This window comes from Leptonotus elevatus, chromosome 13 (genome assembly GCF_054856555.1).
Source record: "Leptonotus elevatus isolate MCC_2025b chromosome 13, RoL_Lele_1.0, whole genome shotgun sequence".
Taxonomy (NCBI): Eukaryota; Metazoa; Chordata; class Actinopteri; order Syngnathiformes; family Syngnathidae; genus Leptonotus; species Leptonotus elevatus.
The window spans coordinates 1,482,501-1,507,019 of NC_141251.1; the positions used below are offsets into that span (position 1 = coordinate 1,482,501).

At 40.6% G+C, this 24,519-nt stretch overlaps 4 protein-coding genes across 6 annotated transcripts; 2 read left to right on the forward strand and 2 right to left on the reverse strand.

The window, feature by feature from the left end:
• Positions 1-2,021: 2,021 nt before the first annotated feature.
• On the forward strand, positions 2,022-8,074 carry LOC147163414 (follistatin-related protein 1-like). The gene is made up of 9 exons (XM_086092966.1): positions 2,022-2,332; positions 2,649-2,720; positions 5,363-5,452; positions 5,536-5,665; positions 6,565-6,594; positions 6,665-6,795; positions 6,908-7,026; positions 7,098-7,210; positions 7,900-8,074. The coding sequence occupies exons 2-9, from the start codon at positions 2,649-2,651 to the stop codon at positions 8,013-8,015; spliced, it is 801 nt and encodes a 266-aa protein (XP_085949092.1). The 5' UTR covers positions 2,022-2,332; the 3' UTR covers positions 8,016-8,074.
• runx2a (RUNX family transcription factor 2a) lies at positions 7,857-10,407 on the reverse strand. Its single transcript, XM_086093482.1, has 5 exons — positions 10,234-10,407; positions 9,752-9,911; positions 9,269-9,373; positions 9,093-9,158; positions 7,857-8,679 (listed from the first exon to the last, which is right to left on the reverse strand). Exons 1-5 carry the CDS (start codon positions 10,405-10,407, stop codon positions 8,330-8,332), a joined length of 855 nt encoding a protein of 284 aa, XP_085949608.1. The 3' UTR covers positions 7,857-8,329.
• Positions 10,408-10,824: 417 nt separating this feature from the next.
• Positions 10,825-16,934, forward strand: supt3h (SPT3 homolog, SAGA and STAGA complex component). Of its 3 annotated transcripts, none has more exons than XM_086092962.1 (12): positions 10,825-10,903; positions 11,392-11,464; positions 12,406-12,490; positions 12,822-12,908; positions 14,757-14,850; positions 14,924-15,072; positions 15,151-15,226; positions 15,362-15,474; positions 15,543-15,647; positions 15,755-15,883; positions 16,373-16,462; positions 16,538-16,934. In XM_086092962.1, exons 2-12 carry the CDS (start codon positions 11,397-11,399, stop codon positions 16,577-16,579), a joined length of 1,038 nt encoding a protein of 345 aa, XP_085949088.1. In that variant the 5' UTR covers positions 10,825-10,903; positions 11,392-11,396; the 3' UTR covers positions 16,580-16,934. The 3 variants fall into 3 exon arrangements, with proteins under 3 accessions (XP_085949088.1, XP_085949091.1, XP_085949090.1); XM_086092964.1 differs by having other exon boundaries at positions 10,844-10,903; positions 11,364-11,464; XM_086092965.1 differs by lacking the exon at positions 11,392-11,464 and having other exon boundaries at positions 10,831-10,903.
• Positions 16,645-24,433, reverse strand: cdc5l (CDC5 cell division cycle 5-like (S. pombe)). Its single transcript, XM_086092961.1, has 19 exons — positions 24,236-24,433; positions 23,626-23,729; positions 23,380-23,541; positions 23,171-23,298; positions 22,488-22,587; positions 22,280-22,406; positions 21,918-22,009; positions 21,690-21,834; positions 21,372-21,563; positions 20,322-20,470; positions 20,071-20,242; positions 19,804-19,968; positions 19,510-19,590; positions 18,792-19,034; positions 18,396-18,503; positions 18,228-18,317; positions 17,413-17,544; positions 16,971-17,051; positions 16,645-16,884 (listed from the first exon to the last, which is right to left on the reverse strand). The coding sequence occupies exons 1-19, from the start codon at positions 24,278-24,280 to the stop codon at positions 16,771-16,773; spliced, it is 2,430 nt and encodes an 809-aa protein (XP_085949087.1). The 5' UTR covers positions 24,281-24,433; the 3' UTR covers positions 16,645-16,770.
• Between the last annotated feature and the right edge of the window lie 86 nt (positions 24,434-24,519).

The window sequence follows — 24,519 nt, forward strand, 5'->3', positions numbered from 1 at the left end:
GAGCTTTGTTCCAAAATTGATAAAAATGTCTTCTATAGCTTGAAGCTTTTTTGTTGTTGTTGTTTTTTTAAGAAGACGAAGAACTGGTCACTCTCTGCCAAGCCAGAAAGTCATGCCAAAGAAGCCCAAAGGAAATAAGTCATAAAATACTGTAGAATTACCCTGCTTCAGGCGCACGCTTTATTTGCCACACAGCCAATATTGTATGTCCTTTCATACACGGGGAAAAACATGTTAAACATTCTTAAGGTTCAAACTCAACTCAATTCCACTTAATTTGGTGAACACTTTACACACTGAATTGCACATGAAAATGAACATAACGCAAAACCTAAATATATAAAACAACACAACAACAACAAAAGTCAAAAACGATAAAAAAAGAAAGGTGCAAAAGGGGTTGACAAAACCCCCAAAATAATAATTGGCTTTCATGTTAAGGCACGTCCTCCATTTTGTAACTAAACCTCGATTCATTCTTATCCCTATCTCTTTTTATGTTTATGTTGATTCATATCCCATTCAAGAAAATAATAATAATAATAGTAATGCATCAGATTTATATAGCGCTTTTCTGGACACTCTTCTTTGCAATGGATTCATTATCAGGCAGCCAGTCCTCCTTTTAAAGTCCCCACTTTAGCTCCAATTGCTGCTACTGGCCTCTCAAGTGGAACCCGTCACAGCGAGGTCATGCAGCGTCTCCAAAGTCCACTGACTGCCTCTGCAGTCTACAATTCGTTCCAACATTCAGTTTGGTTTTAAATTGGCTTACTGTCATCTTTTTTTAAACGGATCTAAAAACCTCATTTCATTTGTTGGCACTCAACTTGGCATAAGATTCTTCATCTGTTCCAGTGTGCGTGTGTGCGCGTGTGTGTGTGTGTGTGTCAGAGGAGGTGCGACCATCCAGATAAGCCCGCGCCCGGCTGGTGTGCGCCATGACACTGATGGTGCGCCTCCTAAAAATAAAAATGGAGTAAGACGAGGTGAGACATATATGCATGTGAGTGCTCTTGTATGGCAATGTTGTGCTACACTGACATGATAGTAGAGGTGGGAAATATGTACGTGCGCGCACACACACACACACACACAGCATATAAAAAGTGATGTTGAATCAATCAAAATTGTATATATTGGATAAGTGAAAATACTTTTATTTTTGTGAACCCATAGCTTCTCAATTCTGTTTTTTTTTTTTTTTTATCTAGTCGTATACTGTTCTTGATCTATTGTTGACAATTCCAAGACAACCCAATGGTTACTATTTAGTATTTTATATTTGTATGAAGTTAGTTTCAAGCCAGGCTTAAGGTTTCAAATTTGGGCCTCAAACCACGGTCAGGCTTTCAAACCTGAGTTGGTGTTTCAAAGTAGGGTTCCAACGAAGCCAAGGTTAGGATTAAAACCCAGGGTTAAGGTCCTAAAGTTCAAGTGATGCTTTAGGCTTTCAAACAAGGGTTAGGGTTTCAAATTAGCATTTTTGGGAAGGATTAGGATTCAACGATGGGTTAGACAAAAAATGAGGGTTCCAAGCATGCTGTGTTTTTCGGCTTGTCCTGGCTTGCCATATAGAAAATGGATGTTGAGTGCAGTATGAAGAAACAGGAGGGCTCACAACACACCGTTGTTACGAATCACTAAAATACACTAACGCCTTAGAAAAAATCCCAATTCCGCTAAATATTCAAATGAAACCATTTTCACGTTGATGTAGAAACTCACATCATGTGAATGTCGCCCTCTGCTGGCTGAAGTCTCGAAAATATTTATACGTTTTAAAAACGTGAATCTAGTTAACCAAAGTTTTGTTCGATACATTGACGTGCTTTTCTAGTAAAATCAAGTGAGGTCATTACAATTACAGTATTTTCCATTCTGCAGCTTGGCCCTTCTTCAAGAAGAAGAAAAAAAAAACTTCACTTTGTCAGACGTTTTTTTTTTCTTTTCTGAAGGTATGGAGACTTCTTGACAAACTGTGCATGTTGTAAAATGTGAAATAATCATAATACCAATATACCCTGCTTGCCTTTGTTTTGCTGCCTCAGCACATCATGCAGCTGCACGTGTGTGCGTGTGCGTGCGCGTGTGTGTGTGTGGTGGGGGGTTACCGACAGCTGGTGTGTCTGTTCCTGCATCCCTCCTCCTCGTCTTCCTCCTCGTCTTCCTCCTCTTCATCCAGTGTGCAGATGATTCTGAAGCAAAATGTTAGTGAAGCAGGTGCCGATGACCAGAAGCTGAAAATTTTCACCTGAGATCAGACGTCTGACGCGGTTTGCATTTCAAAACTTCTGGCCAAATTCATAACATTTTGGGACAAATTAGCGAGGTAAGACATTCTTCCTTTGTGCTCTATATATTGAATAGTACGTGCTCAAATGTGCTGCAACACACTGAGAGCGCTTTCTAATTTGTTATTGTTATCATTTTTGCAAGAAGTGCATGACTACATTCTGTTTTTGGCCCCAAAAAAAAAAAACAATCACCAAAGGTAAGGTATTAACTATATTGGGGGGGGGGGGGGTCATCGTAATGTACTATAAGAGGCACTAACAGGTTTCATTGTGCTTTGCTAGCCGTATTAACCTCTATAAACCTTTATTGTTATTAATGAAAGTCTTTAAATTGGTTGATCTCTCCTGCAGATGTTGACAAGTCTCGCTGTCTTGTTGCTGCTGCTGCCTGCGCATCCAGTCTGCGCATCCCCCGTTGCCAAGGTAACCGCCCTATCAAACGTAAATGTTATAGACACAATTAAATGTGAACTGCAGCAAGAGTAATTAGCGGTGTTCAAAATCGTAAACTGTGCAAGATATTTAATGATTAATGATGTTCATGTAAACAGCAACAGGAATAGTTTGCCGTATTGCACTTGATCAAATAAATGCAGACATTGTACTGTAATGTATCAAATGATCGTCGATTGGCGTATGCGAATTGCAAACGACATGAACAAAGTAACGTTTGAGTAGCAGCAAGAATCGGCAGTAGAAGTATTTAGAATTCATGGTTGTCATAAAATCTTGGAGATTTCTATCTCTCTGATGACTCTTTAGGCTTGTTTGGTTTCCCTCGGATAATGTAAGGATTTTGAACTTCGTTGGCTCCCTTTCAATTTCATTGAGGTAAAAATGAAAACAATTAAATAACTGCGACTAGGAAAAAAAAGTGCACTAGTAGTATTGCACTCATAGTAATTTTTGGGGGGCAGCTTTGGGGGGGAAGTCGTTTTTTTTCTGTTTCATTGAATTATTTTTGTATGTTTGTCTGAGAATTTCTTTTCTGTTTTTTTATTTTTTTGTTTTTCTAAATATTTTCCTGTTTTTCAGATTTAGTTTTGAATAACAGAAAAAAAATATTCAAAAAGCAGAAAAAAAGTTTAATAAAACTTACAAAAATATTTACTTACTTAAAAAAAAAAAACGCCTCCACCACCCCTAAAGAAAAAAGTCTGAAAAACAGGAGTGGTTTTTTTTCCAAGAGAATGCAATACGCTTCCATACAAACATTCATCAAATCTATAAAAATGTCATGAAAGATGATAATATCATATTTCAGAAAGTTATTTTTGCATGGGGGGGAAGTCGTTTTTTTTCTGTTTCATTGAATTATTTTTGTATGTTTGTCTGAGAATTTATTTTTTGTTTTTTAATTTTTTTGTTTTTCTAAATATTTTCCTGTTTTTCAGATTTTGTTTTGAATGACAGAAAAAAAATATTCAAAAAACAGAAAAAAAGTTTAATAAAACTTACAAAAATATTTACTTACTTAAAAAAAAAAAACGCCTCCACCACCCCTAAAGAAAAAAGTCTGAAAAACAGGAGTGGTTTTTTTTCCAAGAGAATGCAATACGCTTCCATACAAACATTCATCAAATCTATAAAAATGTCATGAAAGATGATAATATCATATTTCAGAAAGTTATTTTTGCATGGGGGGGAAGTCGGTTTTTTTCTGTTTCATTGAATTATTTTTGTATGTTTGTCTGAGAATTTCTTTTTTGTTTTTTTATTTTTTTGTTTTTCTAAATATTTTCCTGTTTTTCAGATTTAGTTTTGAATGACAGAAAAAAAATATTCAAAAAACAGAAAAAAAAGTTTAATAAAACTTACAAAAATATTTACTTACTTAAAAAAAAAATGCCTCCACCACCCTTAAAGAAAAAAGTCTGAAAAAACAGGAGTGGTTTTTTTTCCAAGAGAATGCAATACGCTTCCATACAAACATTCATCAAATCTATAAAAATGTCATGAAAGATGATAATATCATATTTCAGAAAGTTATTATTGCATTGGGGGAAGTCGTTTTTTTTCTGTTTCATTGAATTATTTTTGTATGTTTGTCTGAGAATTTATTTTCTGTTTTTTTTTTGTTTTTTTCTAAATATTTTCCTGTTTTTCAGATTTTGTTTTGAATGACAGAAAAAAAATATTCAAAAACCAGAAAAAAAGTTCAATAAAACTTACAAAAATATTTACTTACTTAAAAAAAAAAACGCCTCCACCACCCCTAAAGAAAAAAGTCTGAAAAACAGGAGTGTTTTTTTTTCCAAGAGAATGCAATACGCTTCCATACAAACATTCATCAAATCTATAAAAATGTCATGAAAGATGATAATATCATATTTCAGAAAGTTATTTTTGCATGGGGGGAAGTCGTTTTTTTTCTGTTTCATTGAATTATTTTTGTATGTTTGTCTGAGAATTTCTTTTCTGTTTTTGTAATTTTTTTTGTTTTTCTAAATATTTTCCTGTTTTTCAGATTTTGTTTTGAATGACAGAAAAAAATATTCAAAAAACAGAAAAAAAGTTCAATAAAACTTACAAAAATATTTACTTACTTAAAAAAAAAAACGCCTCCACCACCCCTAAAGAAAAAAGTCTGAAAAACAGGAGTGTTTTTTTCCCAAGAGAATGCAATACGCTTCCATACAAACATTCATCAAATCTATAAAAATGTCATGAAAGATGATAATATCATATTTCAGAAAGTTATTTTTGCATGAAGTGACACCTTCTTTCATGAGTGAAGCCAACTTGGAAAATGGGAGTTGTCCCACTGTTGCACTGATCAATCAGGAATTTTGATCATTATTGACACAATTTTTTCTATTTCTTTTGTAAATAGGTGAACATTGAAAAACATTTGCATTTTGAAAGATATCCCATAAATCGCTCTTCACAATAATCGTGAGAATTCGTGTGTGTAGCGGCATCTCCGCTCGACTGAGGTGGTCAAAGTGTCAAGCTGCAGACTCTTTGTCATTGAAAATAGGGTCCCACTGGGAGGTCAAAGTTCACCATCTGCACTCCGACATGCACAATCACACAAAGGCTCCTGCCAATAAATCTGATTTCAGGATGAGTCCATCTGTGGCAGAACTTTCTGCGGCGCCGGTCGAGAGTGTGTTTCTACCGACACAGGCGAGCCCGTCTGTCGCTGTTTGAAGGTTAAAAAAAAAAAGAAGAAAGAAAGCATTTTGCTTCTTTCTCCCACCGTCTGATGAAATGTCTTCTCTCTTTTGTTGCGCAGCAATGTGAGGCTTCTGAACGCTGGGTTTGCGGCAGCAACAGCAGAAGTTACCGGAACCACTGCGAGCTGCACAGAGACGCGTGCGCCGCGCGCACCAAGATCCACGTGCAGCATGCGGGACTTTGTCAGGGTGAGCACAACCACCACAACAGCAGAAGTTACTGTCACCTCATGCAAAAATAACTTTCTGAAATATGATATTATCATCTTTCATGAAATGTTTATAGATTTGATGAATGTTTGTATGGCATTCTCTTGAAGAAAAAAAAAACACTCCTGTTTTTCAGACTTTTTTCTTTAGAGGGGGTGGAGGCGTTTTTTTTTTTTTAAGTAAGTAAATATTTTTGTAAGTTTTATTGAATTTTTTTTCTGGTTTTGGACTTTTTTTCTGTTTTTTAAATATTTTTTTCTGTCATTCAAAATAAAATCTGAAAAACAGGAAAATATTTAGAAACATTTTTTTTTTAACAGAAAATAAATTCTCAGACAAAAATAATTCAATGAAACAGGAAAAAAACGACATGCACAACATGCATCGCGAGATTTGATTTGATTTTTTTCCCCCCATTTTTGGTACTCGTGGTTCCTGGTATTAAAACTGTCCATTCGTTCTTTGGATCCAAAAGTTCCTTCTTTCACCCACTGTGATAAATGACCCCAGAACTAAACAAGCCACTAAGAATCAAAGTGGGCTAACTCCATTTTTCTTTTTTTAAATCATTTGTCATCTTTTTAACATTGTGGCTTTCTTTAAATATAACGATTTTGGATGTTCATATGTGATCATTTTTCTTGCACCTTGATCCACATTTGAGATATGGTGAAAATCTGTCAGTCCATAGGTTGGATCTCGATCAATATCATCTTGGTGCCCTGAAAAGAAACAACTGTGATGTAAAAAATAAAGTCTTGTGCAATAGTGGTCTAAGTCCAAACGTCCATCAAATCTCTTCATATTTCACAAAAGATACTTGATCGACTGGCATCCATGAATTACGTTGTGACGTTTTCCTTTGTTTCTATTCGCAGAAAAAACAGCAAAGACTGACGCGAGTCCAGGTAAGAGCGAGTTTAATCCCTCTTTTTCCACGGCAGCCAACTTGTTGTTGATCTTGCTGTGCGGTCGCAGTGGTTTGTTTCCTGCCTAATCGGGACTGGCTGAGGGACCGAGTGATCCGGTGGGTGCAGGCCGAGGTGACGTCCGACAACAAAACGATCTACGCCTCCACTGTCAATGACCTCATGCAAGCTTACTTTCAGGTCTTACTTTTTTATTATTATTATTTTTTTTTTACTTCCGATTTGTCATCGTAACACGAGGGGACTGATTGCGTTGATTCGCTTCGTGCGACATTTGTCCAATTGGCTGCAGATGTACGACGACGGAGATTCGCAGCTCGATTCCGAGGAGTTCCTGACCTTCTTGAAACATAACGAAACGGCCCTCGACCTCACCTACTCCAACTGCCCCGAGACCAACCTGCTGCTCAGGTGCAAGCCATTTGCACAAGTTTGACATTTTGCGAAGGGAAAGATCTTGAAATGTTGTGTGTGTGCGGCAGGTCTCTGTGCGTGGACGCGTTGATCGAGCTGTCGGACGACAACGCAGATTGGAAACTGAGTTTAACCGAGTTTATTAACTGTTTGACGCCAAGCTTCCGTCCGCCTGAAAAAAGTAAATACATGCACACGTCATTTCATCTCATTTCTGATATTTTTAGCACCCGATTGATCGTTAATTTGTAGACACGCGATGCTAAATTGTGGCCATGATGTAGGTATAGTTTGAGGTATGTACAAAATAGAAATGAATAATTATTCCTGGATTGAGCAAATGGGGTCCACCTCCAATAGAAGACATTGGTAGACTAATATGGCGGACCAAAACCTGCTAAAATTCAAAATAAATAAATGACTAAAACGGATATAAAAAAACATACATTAAAGGCAAAAAAATTAATATAAATGGAAATATAAATACCAAAATATGTTTATACACACATATATATATGTATTTATTTCTACATTTATTTTTATTTTTTGAATCTCGGTTTGTATTTTTGTATTTATTTTTACATTTATTTATTTATTTATGGATACATATTTTGTTGTTTTTATTTCCATTTATATATATATATATATATATATATATATTTTTTTTTTTTATTATATTTTTAGATACGTATTTATTTTCGCTTTTAGTCATTTAAAAAAAAAAATTATTTAGTCATTTAAATTTTTTTTTTTAGTTATTTAAAAAAAATATATTTAGTCATTTAACTATTTTTAATTTTGTATTTATATTGTGTCCCTTTGCGATTTATAAAAGCAAATGTTTGAACTTGCTGATTGTTGCGCTTGTAGAGTGTTGGTTGGAGGACGAGGCGGTGAAGGACGGCGCTGAAAGCAGGAGGGAGTGCAACAAGTGCGTGTGCGCGTGCGGGAATTGGGTGTGCACGGCTCTCGCATGCCACGGGTGAGCTTCAACGCCACGAAAACATAACGGGGGGAAAAAACGCATTCATTTGAAATTTGTGTTGACTCGATGAGTTGACAAGTGTTCATCTTTAACTTGACATGTGAGTTGAGTTTTAAAACCATTTTGTGATATTTATTTGTAAAAAGATGCTTTAAAATAAATTCACATGCAAGTTCAATTTTTACAGCTTTCTCTCGTCATTATCTTTATGATTATTATTATTACTCCAAAACGAAACATTTTCGGAGGAACCTTTCAAGTTTGGACTGCAGGAACATTCCCAGGAACGCCATTTTTTGACTTCCCAAGCACGTCTCAATAAGGCCTCCAGACAGGCTCCTCCCCCCTGAGGGCAAAACACGCCCCTTCTATGTAAGCGCTCAACGCCGCCGCCGCCGCCGCCGCCACCGCGCCGCCATCGTCCCCCGCACCCTGGACGGCTTGGCTGGGCCCGTAGTAGAAGGGGGCGGCGTGGCTGAGCGGAGGCGGGGCCGCTGAGCTCAGGTAGGAGGCGTAGGCGGGCGGCTGGTAGGCCAGGGTGGGATGGCGCTGGCGATGCTGATGCTGCTGGTGCATTCTGGGAGGCGGAGGGAAGGAAGACGTCAGGGCGGCCATCGAAGACAGCTCGCTGGTCCACACGGAGGAGGAAGGCGAGGATCTGCAGTCTGGAGAGGAGGACTGTGGTTACCCGATTTGCACACCAAACCCAATCTGCACATTAGGAAATCGGAAGTATGGCAACTCCATCGCGGTTAGATACAAGTCGGAAGGTTTCCTGCTGAACGTACCAAACAAACAGCTTATGTATTTAAATACGCTGGCAATTACACCGCACATTCGATGACCCAAAATGCATCTGGTACAACAAAGTTGGCACAAAGACACAAATTTGCGGCCGAGAAGATGAGGAAAAAAACAACAACACAATTTTACACACTCCCAAGCAAATGTACAAAACTGTAACTAGAGGAAGTGATTTCCCAATCTCGTTGCCATGGTCACAAAAATGCAAAGTCAGACGAACAAAAACGTCAATTCAAACTACAAGGACTACTTTTTTCAAAAGTGTGCTTTTTACCTGAAGATTCCACGCTGCAGCTGGAGGACCTGAAGAATGCGGACTGCACTTCTTTCTGACGCTGTCCTGGAAGAGACATAAAAAAAAACAATCGATTCAATGCCACTGAGCTGGATGAAAAATAATAATAACATTCCATCGTGTTTGTGTATGTGTGAGTGGCGGCATGTACTGACGTCTGGGCATGCGCGGGCCATCCACCGTCACCTTGATGGCCCTGTGCAGTGTGGCCACCTGAGGGGGCGTGGTCAGGACATTGATGGTCAGGGTCAAGCTCTTACCTGGAAAGGAAAAAATAGGTGAAATGGAAAAAGGGTATTAAAAGAAATGAAACACGATAAAAAAAAAGAAAACTACTCATCCATTTTACTTAATAGCTCAACTCAACTTGATTTGTTTTCCAATATCCCTTAAAGGGTTATTATTACACCTGTCAATGCTATTCGTTAGCCAGTCTATGGAGTTTTCAATTGTTTGTTAGCATTAAGCTAGCAGATATTCCAAAGGCAAAGTTGTGCGGCTTCTTTTGAATACGCATCATGAAATTCTCTCTTTATTTTGACAGTAAACTTTATCGAGGAGTGGCAATAAACAGCTTGAAGCCTCCTGAACTACCGAGTTTCAGTGAGACGTACATTATTATTTCGCTTTCCTTCTACCTCTGCCGCTGCGACCGACGAAGCGGAGGTCGTTGAAGTGGGCGTGTCCCTGCCTCATGGTGGCCGTGGCGTTGCGTAACTCGGCGCTGCTGTTGTCATCGTTCCCCGCCATCAGCGTGACCACGGCGCCGTCTGGCACGTCGTTGCCCAGGGAAACTACCTGCACGATGGAGGAACAAGTCACATGACATACTTTGTCGTTGTCAACATGATTATCACATGATAATGATGCCAAACCGTGCTAACTCTGCCTACCTTTGCATAATAGTGCTTCAAACAGTCATTCTTGTGATATGATGTGGAGGTGGTTATTATGTAAATTAGCCCGCTGTTACATCACAGTAGGGCGGAATGCAGAAAAGCTCACTCACACTTTTTACATTTCCAGATAATCAGATAACTAAAGAATGACTTAGTTACGCAATTCATTAAAACGTCTCATTTTCATAATAAGTCCCATTGAAATGCAGGATCGTGCTCACAGTGAAAGGTCGAGGCAAGGTCTTGTTGCACCTCCAGTGACGCGGCAGGCTGCTGCACAGGAAGTTGGGGCTGTCGGTGGCCACTAGGCCTCTGGGGGGCGCTGTTACACGTTCGCGTGAATAGCACTCTTCGGTTTCGTCCAGGTCGAGGTTGGACGCAGATCGGTGCTTCATCGCAGCATCTGATTGACAACCACACAAAATGTATGAATTGTATTCTTATAATATTAGTGTATATATGTTAAATAAAAAGCTCGCTTGCAAACACGATTTTTAAGTGGTATGGTAGGTATATTTCCTTTGATATCTAACATTTCCCATGAATAAGATTTCAACATTTTCCTCAATGTTTCTTCGATATGTCTTATTTTTAATAGAATAAGATCTTGCTCTCAAAAGAGAAGATTTTAACCCCAAAAAAGTACTCAAGACTTGTTTCACCTAAGACTTTTTATTTATTTTTTAAATCATACTTAATATTAGAAACTAACACATTTTTTTAAAGTTTTTTTTTTCTGAAAACAGATTTATAAAAAGAAAAATATATGTATTTACCGCACGCATGCTTCCGGTCGTTCTAATTTACGTCATCAAAGCGCGCCGGGATTTCGCTTTAACGTAAACACAACACAAACGACAACGACGACTTGCTGGACAACTTTACTTTTTGGTGAGTTTTACTGATGTCTTCCTCTATTTGTTCTTCTTTGCTTCCCTCCGCCGCTATGTCTTTGTCTTCGTCTGGCTTTTCTTCGTGTGGTTTTTTTTTTGTGGAGCACTGATGACTCTTTAACCGCAGTTTTTGAATACAGGGCAACTGCGGCGTTTTTATTATTCAGATTTTACTACCGGTGGGGATGCAGTGCGGTTAAAACACCTGCCAGTGTGCGTGTGTGTGTGTGTGTGAGCGTGTTGTCTCAATACTGTTGTCCTAAGTTGTTGTTTTTGGCCTCAGTGTGGTATTAATGATAACAAAAGAAAACCGCCCAAAAATGTGGTTTATTTTTGTCAACTGTGGTGGGGGAAAACATTTTAAAAAATTGCCAATTACACTACATGTGTTGTGTTTAAAATCTGTGAGATTGATGAAAATGTGATGTTCTAAAAAGCGTGTTGATGTTTTTATTTAGTATCAGAGTTTGTGATTGGTCGACATAGGTCACATGGCTGGCTCCCGAGAACGTCCTGCTGCATCCAGGACCAGTTTCATACCCGAGATACAGGGCATGATGTATGAGTACAACACACACACACACACACACGCACAGAAACACACACTCAATCTCAGTTTCACACGCGGACGGTCACACTGACCTGTGTAGAGTGTGTGTCCGATGGCACCAAAGAGACTGTTTGAAGCCATGTCAGCCTGTTGATGAGCACGACACACAGCCACACATGGTCACACTCCACGATACACAAGGAAGGCATCATGCACACTCCCAAAATGAAATGCTTCAAGTGGCACTATTCCCATTTCTGTGCTGTCAAATGGGAGATGCGTCATTGAAGCGTAAAACCTGTCAACTCCATGCTTAGTCATCAAATATCATTTGAAAAGCTTTTATGATGAAAAGGAGAAAAGGATACGTTGGATCAAAATGTTGATATGGATTTTGCTTTTAATACAAAATATTTAGAACCAGGAAGAATGTGTTTATAATAGTAGTGTCACAGAAGTGAAGATGTACATGAACACATTTATTTTTTGCAAGATTGTTTAAAAAAAAAACTATTTTATAAAATACACCACATGCTGCTGCACCCAGTTGCTGTGTGTGTGTGTGCGTGTGTGTGTGTGTGTGCGTGTGTGTGTGTATGTTACTTACCTGGTGTGTCGTCGGTGGTCAGAGACTCCTGCGACCAAGTCAACCCCAAAACCGAACCCCAAGCCTCAGCGTGAACCTTTCAACCTCAAAACCAAGTCCCTCTCAGCTGTGTGATTGATACCTGTCGTTGGCCAATCACGGCACAGAGGAGGCGGGCCGGGGAAAGATGAGAATGGATGTCCGAGGATGTGGTTTTCACTTTTGTGGCTTGTCCTGGAACTGCTTTCTCGACATGCAAATGGGCGGTTTGTCCAAATGTGGCTGACTCACCTGTCTGTGTGTGCGTGTGTGTGTGCGTGTGTGTCTGTGTGTGTGTGTGTGTGCACGTGCACGCGTGTGCCAGGTTTGCCCTGGGAGACGCTCGCAGGCCGCTGCACGAGACAGCAGCTCTGGTTCAGGACATTGTGCATACGCAGCTCATCACCATGGTAATGCATTGTTTTATACACGCACACACACACACATTTTGTGTAATGGAAATGTCTTCATTTATTTTCCCTTGTTTCTTAAGTTTCTAAAGGTTTTGTGAAGTTTTTTCAAAAAAACAATTTTTGATAAAGAAAGTCAAACATTTCAAAATTTTGCATTCAGACATGTGGACTCACTGTTGCCCCAGAGGAAGAGAGCGGTACTGCAAGACCAGACTGCTCTTGTGATTTTGCAGTTTTCAAATGCAACATTTTTACATAGCAAAGGTTGTTTGTGATAACAATAGCTTGGGACTTTCCACATGACTTAAAAGTTTGACTTACTGATCAGCTCCATCAGGCCAGCGAGGGTGCCACACTTCGGGGGTCAAGGGTCATCGCCGTGGAGGACATCCTTTTTCTGATGCGCAGAGACAAGGTCAACACAGTAAACACTCACATATCATGTGGAACACTTGGAAAAATAACCTTTTTCTTGGGAAATGGGACATTTTTTTTGGAGGAAGAAAAATATTTTTCCCCCGGGAAAAAATGGCGTCCATAATGTGAGATTAAAAAAAAAAAAATAGTAAAAAATTGTGAAAATAGTTTTATCGTAAAAAAAAAAAATCTTGAAAAAATACTTTCTCAGACAAAAACATGGGGAAAATTTCTCTCACGGAAATTTGCAAGGGGAAAAAAAATATACAGATTTTTTTTTCCAGGAAAAAAAAATCTCTTCTTAAAAAAAATTATTCTAGGGGAAAAAAATAGGAAAAAAATAATATTTTTCTATTTTTTTTCCTGGAAAAAATCATTCTGAGGAACATATTCTCTAAAAATAATAATAATAATGTGGAAAAAACAGTTAAGGAAAAAACGATTTTCTCAGGAAGAAAAATGTCTAAGAAAAAAAATTGGGGGAAAATTTGCAAGGGGAAAAAACTTTTCTTTTGAAAAAAAATATACAGAATTTTTTTTCCAGGAAAAAAAATCTCTTCTTAAAAAAAATTATTCTAGGGGAAAAAATAGAAAAAAAAAGTATTTTTCTATTTTTTTTCCTGGAAAAAATCATTCTGAGGAACATATTCTCTAAAAATAATAATAATAATGTGGAAAAAACAGTTAAGGAAAAAATGATTTTCTCAGGAAAAAAAATGTCTAAGAAAAAAAATTGGGGGAAAATTTCTCTCAAGGAAAATTTGCAAGGGGAAAAAACTTTTCTTTTGAAAAAAAATATACAGAATTTTTTTTCCAGGAAAAAAAATCTCTTCTTAAAAAAAATTATTCTAGGGGAAAAAAATTGAAAAAAAAAATCATTTTCTATTTTTTTTCCTGGAAAAAATCATTCTGAGGAACATATTCTCTAAAAATAATAATAATAATGTGGAAAAAACAGTTAAGGAAAAAACAATTTTCTCAGGAAAAAAATCCAGGAAAAAAAATTGGGGGAAAATTTCTCTCAAGGAAAATTTGCAAGGGGAAAAAAATTATTTTGAAAAAAAATATACAGAATTTTTTTTCTAGGAAAAAAAATCTCTTCTTAAAATTTTTTATTCTAGGGCAAAAAAATTGAAAAAGAAAATCTTTTTCTATTTTTTTTCCTGGAAAAAATCATTCTGAGGAACATATTCTCTAAAAATAATAATAATAATGTGGAAAAAACAGTTAAGGAAAAAACGATTTTCTCAGGAAAAAAATCCAGGAAAAAAATGTCGAAGAAAAAAAATTGGGGGAAAATTTCTCTCAAGGAAAATTTGCAAGGAGAAAAAAAAAATATTTAAAAAAATATATATACAGAATTTTTTTCCCAGGAAAAAAAATCTCTTCTTAAAAAAAAATATTCTAGGGGAAAAAAATAGAAAAAAAAATATTTTTCTATTTTTTTTCCTGGAAAAAATCATTCTGAGGAACATATTCTCTAAAAATAATAATAATAATGTGGAAAAAACAGTTAAGGAAAAAACAATTTTCTCAGGAAAAAAAATGTCTAAGAAAAAAAATTGGGGGAAAATTTCTCTCAAGGAAAATTTGCAATGGGAAAAAAACTTTTCTTTTGAAAAAAAATATACAGAATTTTTTTTCCAGGAAAAAAATAGAAAAAAAAAATCTTGATTTTTTTTTTTAATTACTGCTGTATGTGATGAGGAAATTTTCTTGATTAAAAAATATGACCAAAAAATTAAGCAATTTTTTTTTCACCTTCTCAAAAAGTCAGACTTTTTCATAAGTAATTGTTGGTAAGACGTGAATACATTTTCAAGCATGCGTGCGTGCGTGTGTGCAGAGGAAGGTTTCGAGGCTGCTGAAGTATCTCCAGTTCCGAGATTACAAGTCGAAGCTTCTGAAGGGTCTGGACGACGACGACGGAGTAGAGCAAGGTCGGCCCCTCGTGACTTTTTCCATGAAATCGTGAATCCTCAACGATAATAATTGGAAGGATTTGTGGCGAAGGCGCGGGGTCGTCGGGCACGGTCGCCGGGGGCAACCAGCGCCGCCAGCGTCTGGCTCAGGATTACCTGCTGTGGTTGGACCACACCAGCGAGTTGGTGTCGCTGGCCGAGCGGCAGGAGGTGGACCCCGTCAAGCAAGAGAGGCTGGAGGTGGTTGCCGTGGCGACGCACCCTTAGCATCATGTTTTGGGATTAAGATTCTTAATGGTGATTATTATGGGATTGCAGCGTTTGGAGCGTCACAGCAGAGCCATGGACCAGACGCAATACGCGGAATTCTGCGAGAGTCGGCAGCTCAGCTTTGGTAACTCGTTTTTGTTGTGTCGTAACAGCTTGACATATTTCATCATCTAGACTCTCATATTAGGTGATTTTTTTCTTTTAATTACATGTAACGTTATTTGTACCTACTTTAAGTCCAGTTTGTGTGTGCGTGCAGCCAAGAAAGCGTCCAAGTTTCGCGACTGGCTGGACTGCAGCAGCCTGGAGCTCAAACCCAACGGCGTCGCCATGGAGATCCTGTCCTACCTGGCCTATGAGACCGTCGCCCAGGTAACCGCATCATCCGTCCAAACATACCTTGAAATAAAAAAAATTAAAAAAAGTTCTCCTGCTTGCAGATTGTGGACTTGTCTCTGCTCGTCAAGCAGGAAATGGTGGCGAAGACCAACGCCGTCACTCATGTCATCTCGGCCAGCCACATACACTACAACACGCATGTTGAGGTTCACTCACACGCACGTGCACAACACACACGCAGCTGGAGTCACGTCTTTCTTTTCTATTTTATTATTTGTTTTTCTGAGGTCAACTTTGCTTGTTTGTCCGGCAGGTCAAGAAAGAATCAGACTCCCCCGAGGCCACGCCTCCCTCCACTCCTGGCTCCTCCCACTCATCCAAGCCCCTCCTCCAAGGCAACGGAAGCCTGGACGGGCGAGTGCGGCAAAGGAAACGCAAAAAGGTCACAACCAAAGATCGAGAAATATCTCACAAGTTATACTATGAGAATACTGTCAAATATTTATTTTGTGATTTTTTTTTTTTTCAATCAAACTTGATTTTCACTCAAAATCTAATTTTGAGGAAAAACATTTAAACTAAAATCTTACTAAAACACCCTTTGAACAAAAAAGTTTTTTTTTCTAGATCTTTAAAAAAAAAAAAAATTCCTGTGACTATTTTTGAAGAAAAAATAAAAAAAATAAAATAAGTTTTCCCCTAAAAATATTTTGGAAAAAATAGAAGTTCCTCTCAAAAAAAGCCTTAACAGAAACAACTTTCATGAAGTAATTTTTCCAAGATTTTTTGCCCCCCCCCCAAAAAAATTTTTTTTTGTAACAACCCCCCCCACCAAAATGTGTACAACAGTAAAGATATTTTTTCCCCATGTCCATACATGTAATTATTCATAAGACTTTCAGAATTTGTATTTGAAAACGTGTTGTTGCAGAGCTGTCCTGCCACAGCAGAACCTCCGAGCGGCGCCATCCAACTCTGTCACATCCGAGAGGCCATCAGAAGATACAACTTCAGGCACACTGTACGTGCACGTGCACATTTGCATTCAAATGGATTTCCGTGTCCACACGCGTGATCAAACTTTTGTTTCCATCAGAGCGCCTACAGGAGGAGTGGGATGTCTTACCTGGCCTGCTGATCACCACACCGTTTTTTTTTTTTGGTCTTCATTTTCTATGTTCAGTGGACATCACTCATCGTGCACAATTTGGTGTTGCCAAAATAAACTTTATTGGTCACTAACACAGAGACGTAGAACACAGCGAGCTCACGTTGATGGTTTTATTTCATACACTGTTTAAAAAAAAAAATAATGCATTCACTTGTTGCTCAAAGCTTTTGAGCGCTGTTGACCAGGGTTTCTCGCTCGGTCATAAGTTCTCCGTAGCGCTGCTGGAGTTCCCGCTCTCGATCCATCTGACGCTCCTTGTCCTCACGCAACGCCTAAGCACACACACAACATTAATATGCTAATAAAAGCCTATTGAAGAAAATTTTTTTTTTATATATATTGTGTATGTGTTAGTGACCTCCAGCCTTCTGGGAATGGCCATGTCTTCTTGTTTCTTGAGCTGACTGAAAGTCTCCAGCTCCGTGGCCGCTTGCTCCACCTAGTGCACAAAATAAGTATAACACTGAAAAAACAGTTTTTAGGCTTCAGAGGCATTGTGAGACAAGTATGCAGTTGGCAATCATGTATTCTTTCAAAATGTCCGCCGAGTGATATTGACCCGGTCAACATAATTGAACCAATGAAAACCAGTGGGCTAAGTCATTTGAATAAAATCTTTGGGGATTAATATCTTCCAAAATTATTTGGCAATCATTTATTTTTATCTACACAAGTTGTCGTTTTGAGTTTTCGTAATTAACAATTGCCAACGCAATCGTTGAGCTCATTTCCTCATCCCTAAAAGGCTGTTTTTTTGGGGGGGGGGGGGTGTGAAGGACAAGAGGAGTTCGGAGGCCGACCTGCTCCCACAGTTCGTTGTGCTGCTTGAGGAGGCCGAGCGCTCTGGACTGGAAGCCCCCCAGGAGGATCTTCAGCTTCTTCTCCAGTTTGGCTGCCTTGCGTGCCTCCGCTGTCATGTGACTGCGGTTCACCTGCACGCCGCGCAAAAGAAAACACCATCAGCAGCAAAATACGCAAAAATTAATTTTCTTTGGGGGGGATAAAAATGCTTAAAAAAAATTAACTTTATTCCAATGAAAAAAAAAAGAATGACATGACCTTTTTCCTTAAAACAACAAACCAAAAAAGGGAGTTGTGGAAAACAAGATAAACTGTATTAATAAACATAAGACTTATGTTCTTCAAGTCATAATGTTTTGTGCCGAAGATTCAGGTAAAACCAAAGAAAAAAAATGTTTAGATTTTTTTCTTTGATTTAGTTTTCCCCCCCAAAGATAATTAGAAAATATTTTTCTGTAAAAACCTGACTTTGGGGGGGAAAAGAAGAAAAAATTAAATAAAAAAATACTTCTAAAATCCATGAACTTTGGTTTTACTTTTTCCTATTAAAATTTTTATTTTATTTTCCCTTTTTAAAAACAAAGGAGGAAAAAAGACAAAAAAAGGCTTTTCAAACTTAAAACTCCTGCCTGGCCTAAAAGTCAAAAAACAATTTTCCTTGAAAAAAAAAAACACTTCTTGGGGGCATTCCCTCAAAAACTCTATACCTGGGAATTCATTATATTAAAAAAAAAATTCAGCTTTCCCGAATTTGGTCTTTTTCTCTCTAAAAAATAACATAAAACAGGGACGTGCGTATGTGCATGCGGCTTACTTCAAGTTTCTTCTCCATGCTCTCAATTCGTTCCTTCTTGTTGGCCATATTGTATCGGGTGTATCTGTTTTGTCCTGGCAGGTACAACACCTGCAGCACGCAGACACGCCATTTGTAAAAGTCTCGTGGCGAACGCGGGCACGAGCGCGAACGTGGAGGCGACCTGACCTGGCTGTAGCATTCCTCCCACACTTGGCAGTAGGCCTCCATGCCGAGATCTCCGTGGCCCATTCCCGCCTTCACCACCTCCATCTCGGCCGCCAAGATGGCTTTGGCCTGAACACACAAAAACGTTGATTTGGATTTATTGATTTTAAACTCTTTCGCTGCCAATGACGGTGATAGACGTCAAAGTTTCAAGTTGATGAGATTTTTTGCGTTGCTTTTTTAGTTCTACAATTTTGTTTATCTTTCAAAGTGTTCTCTAAACGTAATTTCTAAGCTTCTCATTTAAAAAAAAAACTTTATTGAGCTTTTATTTGATCCAGTTGAAATAAAGAACAAAGATGAATCCAGTGAAAATAAATGACAAATTTCAAAATTTGCAAAGAGGAGAGCGGTGACCTTGTCCATGTCGTCGGTGCTGACGGTGTTGTAGGCGTGCCCGTCCAGGTAGGCGATGTGCAGGGCGTTGTTGGAGGCGGAGGCGGGCCCGCGGGCTTTGACGCGCTGCAGCTGGCCGGCAGCCAACGGATGGTGAAGGCAGTCGTAGTGCATCATGGTGATCATCTCCCGTTTGATCAGCTCGTCCGACACCTGCAGGTCATTCAGCGCCTCCATGGGGGGGCGCAGCACCGACTCGTTCACCTGGCGACGCGCGCATACACACACACACACACTTGTATGATGCATGTGTGTACGGTGTACATCAAGTAGCATGTTAAAGATTTTCCCGTGGATTCTGTTGTGGAGTTGAGTAGAGAAAAAAGGAAGCGGGGGGGGGGGGGGACAGGGCGCAACCCCGTTCAACGCAACAGCTTGGTGAAACTGGAGACAAAAGCTGAAGGTAGGACGCTTAATAATACGAGGTCTTATTTTCTGGGTTTTTACTATCATTGTGGGGACCAGGTGTCCTCGCGGGGACAATTTGGTGGTCCCCACGAGTCCAAACCTCTTTTTAAGGGTCAAAACTTGTTTTTAGAGTTTAGGTTTGAATTGGGTTTTGGTTGAGGTAAGGCAGTCTGTTGTGATTGGTTAAGGTCAAGGAAATGCATTGTGTCAATGAGATGTCCCCACTAGGAATGCAAACCCAACCCATGTGCGTGCGTGTGTAAAACGTTACCTCGGTGGGTCTGGGCAGGCTCCTTTGTACAGCGATGTGTCGCAGCTTGAGCTCCTTCTCCCTCTCCGCATCGCGCTGGGCCTGAAAAGCACAAACACATTATACACACATCAACATGTGTGTGTGACGACGAGCATCTGGCAGAACCCGAGCGCGACGTAAACAAATGTTGGTGCATCTGAAATGTCAAATTAAAGCTTTTGTGTTCTGTAAATAGTCGTGTATTCCCACTAGCAGTGTGTGTGTGTGTGTGTGTGTGTGTGTGTGTGTGTGTGTGTGTGCGTGCGCGCTGACCTGCTTGCGCGACTCCACGTCGGCGGCGTCCTCCACGTAGCCAACCTCCATCTCGGTCTCTTCCAGTTCTTTCTCTGCATTTTCGGGCAGGACGATCTCAAAGTCGTTTTTGGGCACAGGAAGTGACATCAGACCCTGCCGCAGCTGCTGCAGGTTTTCTCGTTGCTGTCGACAAACGCAACAAGTCAGTCATTTACAAAAAAAAAAAAAACAGCAAAGTAAAATAATACAATTTAAAAAAAGTCTCCCCCCCCCCCCCGCCCTCACCAGATGTTTTGCGAAGGTGGGGTCACCCAGCTGCTCCTCGCTGTTGATGTTGAGTTTGTCCCTTAGTGGCGTGCGTGCAGGTGTCAGACCCGGCGTGGTCGGCCCCCGCGGGGTCAACGTCCCAGCCGCTTGCGGGGTCATGCCCTCCGACCCTTGGCCGTGCCCGGGAGTTCTGTGGACGGCGGCGCGCTGAACATTATTGGGGAAAAGGCCGCGCGGGTGCGGGCGGAGGCGCGCTTGCCGGCGGTTACCTGAAGGGGGTGCTGAGCACGGTGTTCGGGGTCTGCACTTGCTGCCGTTGGGGCGTGACGCCGCTGAAGTCGCTGTCTTGCAGCGGCGTGTTCAGGCCACCCTTGAGTGGCGTGTCGATGTTGGTCAGCGCCATCAGATTCTGAGCTTCCTGGGAGGATGCAAACGTCAAATGTGATTTGAGCTTTGAATACCGAAATCATTATTGTTAGTTTCCCTTTCATTATTTCAAATCTTGTTCAAGGTTTCAATTCAGTAATTTTAGGATGTCAAATTTGGGGTTTAAACCTGGGTTAGGGTTTCAAACCCAGCATAGTGTTTCACTGCAAGGTTGGGGTCTCGAGGTTAAGGTTTCAAATTCAAGTTACAAAAACATTTGAGGGTTTTAAACAAGAGGTGAGGTTAGTTGGGGTTTCAAAATTAGGCTCGGGATTCAAATGAGGGGTTTGAGCCTAATCTAAGGTTTCAAACATTAATTTGAAATTAAGGTTTAAAATTAGGATTTCAAGAACAGTCTAAGGTTTTAAGCAAGTCTTATGGCTTCAAATTAGGGTTTCAAGTCTGGACTCGTGATTCGGACCAGGATTTAGGGCTGGACGATGTGGCCCAAAGTTTATATCACGATATAAACTGCATCCCTTCACGGTAACTGTATACAATTAAGTGTTTTTTATTTATTTAATAATTTGCTTACTGGTTTTACATAGTCCTTTATATAAAATACATGGATTTAAAAAAAAAAACAACGAAAGAAGAAATTTACTTTAGATAACATTAATTATGCAAATCTCAAATCAAAATTATGCAAATATGCAGTATGACAACGTCAACGGTATGTTGTGCGTGTCGACGTATTTACGCTCGTCGGGACAGCCCTAATGCGATGACGTCACCGCGGTAAGACGGTAGAGTCAAAATCTCTGCCTTGGGCAAAATGTAGACCTTATATTGAAAGTACCGTTCATATGGCCGAGCGCTACCCGGATTATGGCTTCAAATTAGCATCTTGGAATGAGACGTTGAAGCCGGCGTTTGCTCGGAAGTGAGCTGACCTGCATGATCCTGTCCTGAGCGGCGGGCGTTCGCGGCGTACGCAGTCCGGCGTTCATGTTGTTGGTGATGCTGTACTCGGACAGCAACGCGGAGGAGGCGCCGTTGGCGCTCTCGCTCTCCTCGGCCGCCTGGCGGGCCACCTCGCTGGCCACGCCCATCTTCACCACCTCTTCCAGTTCGGCGTCGCTGATCTGTCGGGAGAGACGACCGCATTGTCACCGGGAATCGCCACTTTCGAACCCGAACTCTCGCCTTTATGCTCAATCCGGTGCAAGCGTTTCCATGTCTCGATTCACGTGCTAGCATCAGGTTGTCACCTGCGGCGCGGGCAGGACCAGTTTGGAGCGCTTTTTGGTGAACTCGGCCACGCCGCTGGTCTGCAAGATGGCGGAGGGCAGGTCGCTCTCTTTCTTCTTCTTGATCTTCTGCTTGTCCTTCTTCCGGTCTCGGTCCTCGCGCTCGCTGCCGAGACATGACAAACGTGCGGCGTGAGGCTAACGCGCTAATGCCTGCGCAAAGTGCTAACGCTCACCACGGTGACTCACTTGCGCAGCTCGCCATCCAAATGCTGCTGGCGGAGACGCTTGAAGTTGGGCGCCAGTGGGTCGTAAAGCTCCATGCTGGTGTCGTAGAAGCCCTGAAAGCAGACAAAATGGCCGCTCAGACGTTATGCGCCTGTCAACGCACACAATGCAGGACAGTGAACCCCCAGAGTTGGATACAATCTTGGAGTTTATTGGGAGAGGGGAAATATGTTGGGGTTTTAACTGCTAAAATCAGCAATGTGAAACCTTTTTAGACATTCTACGACAGCATTTGAAAATGTTCGCTAGTCGCGTCGGGTTTCGGCCCCCTTAAAATCACGAAGGTTCAACTGTAGCAAGAATTCAAACTGATGGTGATTTACAGCGGCAGGTTTCTTCTCAAAGGGGATTTCGGCATTGTAGTCCACTCCTCGCTTCTTCTTCCTTTTCTTCCCGATGCGGATGCCCGCCGCTCGCAGCTCTCGGCGCTTCTGCAGCGCCGCCAAACGCCTGCGCGAGATGGAACTTGCGCGGTGAATATGGACAAGTGCGAGGAAAAGATCAACAGCTCAAATCGGGTGCAAACGTGACCTCGCTTCCTCCAGCTGCTTCTCTCTGGCCTTCCTTTTGGCCTTCTTGCCCTGCGTGTTGGCCAGGCGAGCTCGGGCCTCAGACAGCATCTCGAGTTCATCTGAAAACATTTCAAAAGGTCAATTACTGACTATCAAAACACTCAGAAAACATCAAGCCCCGATTAAGTAAGGCTTCAAACAAGGGTTACATTTTCAAGACAAGGTATTGATTCAAGCCGGGGTTTGTGTTTCAAAGTAGGGTTTTTAAAAAAAGAGTCAAGGTTTCAAACAAGGATTAAAGATTTAAATTAGGGTTTAAAGAGCGGGTTGGGGCTTCAAATAATAATTTAAGAGTCTGGGATTGGGTTTCAAGAGTACATTTTTTAATAAGGCCTAAAGTCAGAGTTTGGGTTTCAGATTATGGCTTGGAGTCTTAGTTAGGGTTTTAAATTTAGGTTTAGAGGATGTGGTTTCAAACAAGTTAGAGTTAGAGTTACAAGCCAGAGATTTTGTTTGTTCCAATGTAGGGCTTTAAAACTGGACAAGGTTTCTAAATAGGGTTTTAAGATTGTCCTCATATAAAAAAAAAAAAATTCTGTCTTTTCGAAGAATACCAGAAGCCACGAAGTTCACGGCCACCTTCTCACGACAGGAACTCAACATTGATCAAATGGTTCCTAGTCACTAGTGAGGTTTGTGCACCTTCATCCATGTCCACGGGGTCCGGCCTAGCTGGTTTGGTCTCAGGGTTGGGGTCTATCTCTCCCGGCTTCAACTTCCTGGGGTCCTCTCCCACTTCCTCCTCGTTGTCCCTCTGTGCTGCCTTGTCACTAAAAATCACACAGAGTCAAACGCGTCTCGACGAGAGTCGTGCTGGTGTCGTGTGGCGTGGCGGACAAATGCGAACGTACAGCAGGTATTCGTAGTGCTCCAGACACTGGGCGGCCGTACGTCCTATGATGGGGGCGATAGTTCTCCACTGGGTGGGCATCAGCTTGGCCAGGTGAAGAAGTTTCTCCTCCTCTTCTCGGGACCACTCAGTTTTTTTAATGCTGGGGTCCAGCCACTCGTACCTGAGGACAAAACAGAGACAGTATGTGATGTTAGTATGTGATATTATATTACATACTTAAAAGTGGTGGGAAGGACAAACTCACCATCGGGCTTTGCATTGCTTTGCTGACTTGCGGTGGAGCAATGAGGCAATACGTGACCACTGATTTTTGCCATATTTCATAACAGCGGCCTTGAGGATTTCATCCTGGAATTCGCAGATTCATGAATGATTAATATTTGCATCAGATTGGATTCCAAATCAGCCTAACCATCATTTGTGCTCAATGATAGTACATTCTTGAATCCAGCCCAGTGAGCATTGACATTATCAAGGAACCTGTAATATTTGTTGCATCTTTTTAGCCACTTTCTCCCTAAAAATGTATATTCAATATTATAATTTATTTTAACGCAATAATAATGTTTGCTCATTCCTGCTCTACAATGACATGCAACATTAGCCTTAAACATTATAGTGGTTGTAATTATTTGGAGCCACTAAAGTAACTCATATTCATGATGTTAGTTGACTAATTCAAAATGAGAATTAAATATTCTAGGCTGGCATAAATAAGAATAATAGCGCATTATAAGACATCGATTTCCTGAACTTTGTAGCTAGCTTGTAGCTATGTGGCGCTATTCTGCGTATTTATTTAAAGCTAGCGGAGTTAGCACGAGGCTAGCCAAGTTAGCCGTGCCAACGCGTACCTCCGTATTGCGCCAAACGCCTCCTTTTATCATAATCCGCGGCATCTTGGCGGCTTTGTTGTCTTCTTCCTTTCTTCCACAAGAAACAAAGCAAGTGAGGACGCAAAAATATTAAGAAATTTAAGCCCGCAGCACGCAACGATAGGCTGGAAGACGAACGACCGCTCGCGACAAACAGGAAACGTGCCACTCTCTTTCTTCGGCTTGGAAAGAGGACAGTAATAAGACGCTTCATGGTGCTCTACTGCCCCCAGCAGGACAAATGGGAAATTACAACAACAGTC